Source organism: Poecilia formosa, unplaced genomic scaffold (assembly GCF_000485575.1).
Source record: "Poecilia formosa unplaced genomic scaffold, Poecilia_formosa-5.1.2 Scaffold165, whole genome shotgun sequence".
Lineage (NCBI taxonomy): Eukaryota > Metazoa > Chordata > Actinopteri > Cyprinodontiformes > Poeciliidae > Poecilia > Poecilia formosa.
This window is the reverse complement of record NW_006800104.1, coordinates 494,170-501,931: the sequence shown is the minus strand read 5'-3', so window position 1 is coordinate 501,931 and position 7,762 is coordinate 494,170. Positions and strand designations below refer to the sequence as shown.

The 7,762-nt window shown below is 38.6% G+C and overlaps 1 protein-coding gene and 1 long non-coding RNA gene across 3 annotated transcripts in view; one reads left to right on the top strand and one right to left on the bottom strand.

Annotated features, from left to right (window-relative positions):
* Nucleotides 1-4,380, bottom strand: part of slc66a2 (solute carrier family 66 member 2) — a 29,243-nt gene extending 24,863 nt beyond the window's left edge. The window contains exons 1-3 of one of the 2 annotated variants that reach the window (XM_007564683.2): nucleotides 4,114-4,380; nucleotides 3,460-3,593; nucleotides 1,172-1,222 (exon numbers count right to left, since the gene is read on the bottom strand). In XM_007564683.2, the coding sequence (XP_007564745.1) occupies nucleotides 1,172-1,222; nucleotides 3,460-3,593; nucleotides 4,114-4,316 (388 nt within the window). In that variant the 5' untranslated portion in view covers nucleotides 4,317-4,380. The remainder of the gene's footprint in view (nucleotides 1-1,171; nucleotides 1,223-3,459; nucleotides 3,594-4,113) is intronic. The other variant, XM_007564684.2, reaches the window with a different exon arrangement.
* The window catches only part of LOC107837670 (uncharacterized), a 13,828-nt gene extending 9,384 nt beyond the window's left edge, over nucleotides 1-4,444 (top strand). The window contains exon 3 of the long non-coding RNA XR_001663710.1: nucleotides 4,376-4,444. This is a non-coding gene — a long non-coding RNA (uncharacterized LOC107837670). The remainder of the gene's footprint in view (nucleotides 1-4,375) is intronic.
* Nucleotides 4,445-7,762: the final 3,318 nt, after the last annotated feature.

Here is a 7,762-nt window from a genome sequence, read left to right as displayed (position 1 = left end):
GATTAATAAATGTACATGCTGGGAGGTAGCGGTCACTGACCCCAATGTTTTTGACCATTTCTGTGGAAAATTTGCAACAAACTCACAATTATGCATTAGAATGAAACAAACTGTCAATTTCTGCTAATTGCAAAAAAACTTAATGTGGAAAAAGTAGAGGTACAAATATGTCCTAAGCCACTGCAGAGACGTATCTGTACTTTATTCACAAACTCAACCTGTAATCTCACAGATCTATAGATGCATTTCTTTCAGGGCAGGGTAAATGTTTCGAATCCCGTCCCACAGACTGCTTATGCTGAAACTTTGTGTAGTTCAAAGCATGTCAGAAGTTAAGCTTACAAACAAAAAAACACAACAGTTTTTAGAAAGAACATGCGTCACATTCACCGAGTGGATCATGACAAAATAAACATGCAGTAAAGTCTACCGTCTACTTTTGTGTTTCTGCATCAAATTCTATTGTGAATCCATGTAAAATACTGACATGAACAGAACATGCAAATCCCACACAGCTTGTTCAAGAATAACTTCACTGCAACAAAAGCGTACACACTAACATGCAGTGACGCAGCAGCTCTGGTGGACATGTGCGAGCAACTTCCACCGTTCAAAACTACGACAGCATATTAGGGCCGATGTAGATAGGAAGAAAAACAAAAATAAAGAGTAAATTTCCAGCAAGAAATCTCCCAAATTTTCAACAAAAAAAACTTGGAAATTTCTAAGTTTGAACAGTTGCGCAAATTTTCAACTTTTGAAACTCTGAAAGTTCCCAAAAAGTAAAAAATGTTCAAAGTTTTATTTCCTAGAACATTTGTGAGATTAATCTGAAAATCTCTGAGTTTTTTTCTAGCAAATGTTCGACTTTTCAAACTCTGAGATTTTCACGTCTTTTCTGGAAAACTTCAGAGGTTAATCTCAAAATTTGTGAGATTTTTGGCGGAAATAAATGTTTATTTTTTTTATCTACAATGGCCATAATACTCCGTCGTAGGAAACAGATGCAACTCCAAGCAGGTGAGAGAGTTGCTGTTAGTTGAGGGGAAGCGGGGCGGTGGGTGTTAGCTGGGTTGGCGTCATGCACGAGAAACATGGAAACGTGGAGGTGTGGGGGGTTGGAGACAGAGCGGCGATGGATGAACTACAACGGACGTTTCAAGGTACGTACCCAGAAAGAGCCTCTTAGGGATTCTGACCTCTTCGTCCTTACTGTCTGTCGCTACGGGCAAAACGGAAAGAGAGGGACAAGAAGAAGAAACAGCTTGGTTTTCTGCGGGTCTTCTCATCAACACTAGCAGATGACCAGCGGAGCTCCCGGCTGCTCGACTACGTTTTAGCCATTAGCGAGTGGAGTCCGATCCGGATACGATGTTGTAGCAGTTTTGGCCCTTGGCACTAAATTTCACAAAAAAAAAAGTTAAAAAGTATTTGGTTTCGTTTTGTTTCATTAAAATGAAAACGCGACAGCCCGTTATTATTTGCAGCCTAACCAATCGGACCAGCCTTTCCTGCTTATATGACTTTTTTAAAAGACATTATGTCAATGCTGTGAACTCAATGCAGTCGGTCTGCTATGCAAATTTGACTTGAGATTTTATCTGTGTTTTTTGTTAACTGTAACTTCCTCAAAATAAAGAAAGCAAGAAGCATTAATTGTAGTGATGATGTGCTAAGAGAAAAAAGGCAACAAAAATTTCCTTTAAATCAGAAACTCACAAAGTTTAAAAAAAAGAAGAGAAAAAGAACACCTTACTTAAATTTTTGTATTTTGTGTTTCAGAACGTTATAAAATCATCAAGACTTTTCCACATTCTAAAACTATTTAAACACAACCTTACAAGTATAAAGCCGTCAAACTTGACACATTTTCACTATTTTTAAAGCAAAGATGAGGGACCAAGAGAAAAGCAGAGCAAAAGCAAACGACACCTTTGTTGCTTTTAGAGGATTTAAGAAAGACAGAAGCCAATGCCTGCAACATTTGTTCTGAACTGGTTCTCCAAGTGTGTAACTATGTGAACTCCGTGTCCACACAGGGTGAAGATTAATGTTCCTAATTTATCTCCAATTTCTTTTTCCAATCATACAAAGTAATCATTGAATCAGTCTAGATCAGTAGTTGGGGTCACAAATATGCAAGTCTGGGGCCTTCAGGTTCAGAAGTGAACCTAAACACTAAACATATTTTAGAAATGTTGTAAAAGATTCAATAATCCGACAACTTCCAAAAGCGACCTTGTCTGACAAAAACTCTCAGACTGAGCAGAAGGTTCGACGTAGCTTCTGCCGTTGTTTTATCGTGTTTTTGTTGCGTATGGTCCATGTTGAGCTACTTTTTGCCGCCGACTAAAGGACAACGACACCCACTGGAGCCGTTACTCAACTGTAATGGAAAACCGCCCAAACTATGTAGAGTAGAACTGAGTCAAGTCCAGCTACACTGCTAGGTGCTCACAGGAAAGGGCCCGATGTTGGAGAAATCAACTGGAACACACACTCAAGTGAAGAACAAACAAAGATCTGTAGAAAAGTGTCTACAGAAAGTGTCTGTAGAAAACTAAAAACTAAAAAGTGTCTGTAGAAAACTAAAACTCTAAAGGATTACAGGTAAAAAAAAAATTGCCATTCCTCCAGGGTGACTTCAGTTACCAACTAGGTGGTACTAATTACAACGCTTGATTTATTGAGCAAGTGTGACCATCTGCATGGAGGCAAGCGTTTTGGAAGTTTGATGGTCTGGACCATAAGGAAAGTTAAAAGTAAGGTAGAGTTACTATAAGACACGTAATCACATGAGAGTTTGAATGTAAATAAGCGGCAGTCCTTATCAAACTCAAGGCGGCTCCTAGGATCTCCTGTTACAACTGGGAGATTTATGGCCTTTTAACTTTAATTACAAGGACAAAGACAGAGCAACTATAGTTATTTTGTCACCAAGTCATTTTTTTTACTTCAGGATGTCTAGCAAAAGGTTTTAATTCTCTTTGAACTTTTCCACATTTTGTTGCCTTAAAACCACAAATTTTTAAGGGAACGTTTCTACGGCCTTACTGGTAGAGTGTGAAGAAGAAAGCCATGTGAGGTGTTGCTAGCAGTTAGCCAGCGAAGGATAGCAAACACAACAAAGAAAGACGTTTTTTTAATCCCTAAAATGGTAAAAATGATGGTACGTGGGTGGAAACCCGGCCTGAAAACTTCACCCAAGGCGAAACATGGTGGTGACAGCATCACAGTGTAGTGTGGTGATGCTTTTCTTGACCAGAAATAGTGAAGTTGATCACTGACTAAGGGAATTTAGAGATTATTGTTATTAGAAAAAAATTCAACACAAGTTTGTGGTTGAAAAGGAGTCAAATATGAAGTTCTGTTTTCTATTTGTCTTCTTCCTCTCTTTGGGTTCCAGTTTCTCTCTCTCTCACACACACACAGTATTTGAGTTATCTAAATGCCTCTGACCTAAGAAGGAGCGCCTCTTGGTGCTGAGTTCGGCAGCCATGCGGACGTTGGTGCACAGGTTGAGCATGACCAGCATGGTGCAGATCATGATGATGCTCTGCCACAGCAGCGGCATCTCGTAATATCGGCCGAATCTGGGAAGGAAAAATGGAGAAGAGAAGATGAAGCATACAGTGACCTGAATTTGTCTCTTACATTTCGCCACATTACACCCCCAGATTTCTGTGTATCGTTTTAGGGTATTGCATGATCAACTAGATTTAGGTCTAGCTTTGACTGGGCCATTCTAGTACATGTGTATGCTTTGATCTAAACCGTTCCCCTTGTAGGGGACACCTGGTGTTCTGTCTGCTCTTTTCAGATTTTGGACTAAACATAAAAGCATTCCACACTTTTCAGATTTTGAATTAAGCATAAATGCAGGCCACATTTTTTAGATTTTGGGCTAAACTTAAATGCAAGAAATTAAATATTGAAAATAAAAAACATTAAAACTTTGTTTTTAGAAAATAGAAAACCCAAATGGAAACTAATTTCTAAAATAAAAAAAGGGAGAGGAAAAAATCCCTTCTATTTGATACTGAAGTTCTGAGAGTAGAAAAGGTTCAACAGGCACAAAACATGCCCACAGATCTGAGGAGGACCCAGCCGTACCTGAACAGGATTCTCAGGATGTTGGCCACCAGTAGCACCAGGCACACGTAGGTGGAGAAGCCCTCCGCGTTCTGGGTCCGGTGGATGTCTCTGTACTGCGGGATGTACGGCACCACACCGCCGAACATGATGGCACCCGCGGCGACCCACGACACCAGCGAGCTGAAGACGGACACAGCATGCTGGAACACTTCATCCTCCATTTTCAGCTGCGGTTCTGAAGTGAAGCCAGCCGGCTGGCAGAGCTCCTAGGGATTGACAGATGATGATGATGATGATGCCTCGGAGTGTGCGCGAGGAGTAACATCCGTGTTGTGGTGGCTCTTTCGCACAGGATGTACAAACAATGGAACCTCTACTGCCACGACATCGATACGATAAACCGGAAGGTTGTGTTACAACATTGGAAATCAGCGAGGATCTGATTAGCGGGGTGATTTGTTGTCGTGTTGATGCTAGCAAGAGGTCAGTCAGAGCTACGGCATTTAAATAATTATGATGATAAACCTAAGTTTTTAAAACTCAGTGAAATAATATTAAAAATTGACTGCAAAAAAAGAAAAGAAAAAGAAAAGTACAGCATTGACATAGGGAGCATTCCTTCGCTGTGCAGCTCAACCGGTTAGTCAGTTTATTCCTTCTTTCTGCACTTCCTGAAACGTCACAAACTCGAACGAAGATGGTGAACTCAGTCAAGATGCTTCACTCGCCAAGTTGATGTTGCGCTTTTCTCGCTGCGATAAGAAAATAACTTCTATCTCATCATAAAAATGCTGGAAAAGGTGTTCTTTTTTATTCTTATTGGCGGTTGGCAAAAAAAAAAAAAAGAAAAAAAAAGAAAAAAAACGTTAGGTAAGCATTACCACCGAAGAAAATGTCGCCTATGTTTTGTGTTTTTCTTCAGAGTGTTTCTATGCTAAAAGTCCTTAAAGTAATGGTGAGTCTTAAAATAATATCTTATAATAATGTCAAACATTGAGGAAATTCAAGTGTACAGCAAGGGCAAATTTATCACAACAAAGAAAGAAACAACAGCTGCTGGAAGGAAAAATCAAGAATCTATGGTAACGCTCCTTTGTGCACCTCAAATGCTCCAACAGACAACACCATAAAAGATGTCTGATGACACCACAGAGTCAAATGTAGTAAAAAGAATACAGTTTCTGGTGAGGAATAAATTAAGACATCTCACGATTTGCTGCCAATTAGAAACTCTGAAATCCATAACACACTGCTTTGATTTTTTTGCCCACCAGGTTTTTTAAAACAGCAGACAGTGTATGCTTCTCTTAAAACAGGTCATTTTCCATAGGTCCTGAAGACTTAAATTTCTTAAAAACAGATTTCTGTTTATTTTAAATAATAGTAATAACAAAAAATTGTTAAACATTGATGGTGTTACTTATAGGCACAAACTTTGACAGCTAGGAAACCAAATATTTAGGTAGGTCCCCTGATTTCACCCTGGGTCTCCTGAAACGTTTTATGCAGCCCTGCAGCAGAACCAGAAATATTTTATTGAAGAGCATGGAGAGGTAACGTCAATAATTCATCTTTCAGGGTTTATTTTAGTATCCTGGTAGTTCTACGTCATATCACGTCGTCTTGATTTATATTCTGTGCTCCAGTACACTTCCACTGCTCTTTCTATTTTGGGTTCTCATTATAATTTCATTCCATTGAGCAACGGAAATGAAAGACACGCAAAGTCTGGATTATGAAGCTTCATAGGGTTTAGCAAAAATTACATAACCCTGTTGCAGTCTGTTCACTATATTTGATCTGTGAGAGTAAGAAGGGCAAAGTCTTATATAAAAACCAAAGTGAAGGACAGGAGCAGTTTTTACAGCTCTGACGAATCAAGACATAAATAAATACATTTTTTAAAAAGCCACCATGACCTGACCTATCTCACTGGATCGGTTCACAAACAGTTAATAAAATGCCCTTTTTTTGTCCCCCATGTACACAAATCACTGCGGATGTCAAAGTCAAACTAGGAAAACTCAAACTATATGAAACAGGAAATGAGAGAACATCTAACTTCAAAATAAAGGCGAAAAATGATTATTTGTTCAAATTACTATTTTAAACTTTGCAGAGTGTAAACATAAAATAAAAAATAAAAAATATGTATTTTTGGGTCGTTTGGAAATTATTTTAAAAACACTGTCGTCTAAAACTTTTTAGAACCCCATACAACTTTGCAAACATTACAAAAGTAGAAACACAGAGATTTGTCTTATTCTGTTTTCTTTATCATCTCATTGACCTTCCGATTTCAACGAGGGATTTTCGTCCTCACAAATGGGTGTTTTTTTTTAAAACGACGTCGTAAAAATGAACACGAAAGAGTAGAGAAAGTAGTCTTTAGTACTAGCTCTTTAGTATAGTTAGCTTTCCTTCTTGTCGTCTTATATAATATCTGTCCGTTGAGCTCGAACCATAAAATGGAACCCGCTTTCGGTTAAACAAATGCTTTAAATAAAGGAGCAACTTTTACTTTGAAGTAGTTATAGCAAAAAAACGGAAGTCGGAGTTTTCGTCGCTCCAGCTGATGTGCCGCAAAGTTAAGGGGAGTCACTGCCAACCTTACAGAGAGAAACCCATTTCTAACGTCGTGCTAACCTCACCGTTTAGCTAAATACTTATACATTGACTAGTTTGGGATATACTTCATTTGAATAAAAACGCGACTGTGCGGCTTGGAGAAAATAAAATGTCCAAAACAGACTGTAAAGCCGCACAAGAGATGACAGAGGCGGTAAGTTTGCTCATCGGAACTCGCAGATCTTATGAAAACCTTACTTAACTTCAGTTTCAGTTAAACATGTTTAACTTTACATTTCAAGGGCAGGTTTTTTTCTTCTTCTGTGTCTTCAGATGGAAACTACGATGCAGCGACTTCAGGAGAGGTTTCTGGCTATATCTGAACAGCTGGAGTCAAGAAATATCCTTTTTTTCTCTCCCCCTTTTGTTTTCATTATTTAAGGTTTTGGTGACACAGCTTGTTGTTTTCACTCAGCTGAAACACTTGAAATCATTTACTAATAAATGACGTGTTTAAGTCAAGGAAGTTCGATGACCACCAGAGGGCAGTCACACTTTAAAAAATGGCATTCTTTATGCCATTGTGACCAGAAAATATTATTTAAAAGCATTCATTGTTTTAAATAATTAGCACCTAAACCTGCATCAGTAAGGAAGACGCAGTTTTGTGTTGGAGGTAATAAGCTTGCTAAATGTGGCAGTGAGTTGATGTGGGGCTTGCTGTTTGTGCCAACACAACCTCATTGTCTGATTTGAATGGGTTGCCATCTCACAGCAGTGTTTGACCAGCATAGAGGAAATAAACAGAATTTTCAGTGGTGTAAGTTGTAATGCCAAGAAGTGTGGTTTCAGTGAAAGATAGTTTAGCTTTTTGAGCTAAGATGATTTATACAATCTAATAAGGATGGTGCATTAGCTTTTTTTTCCCCTTTAAATTATATATCCATTTTACAAAGGATTCATAAATATAGATGCACTTTGTGGCGAAAACAATTGAAGTGGAAAATAAAGATGTGAGGAACCAGGCTGACAGAACTTTTGCAACATTTATAGTCTATGCAGTTTATCCGCCCTGAAGCGCATATTCTGCAACACTCTA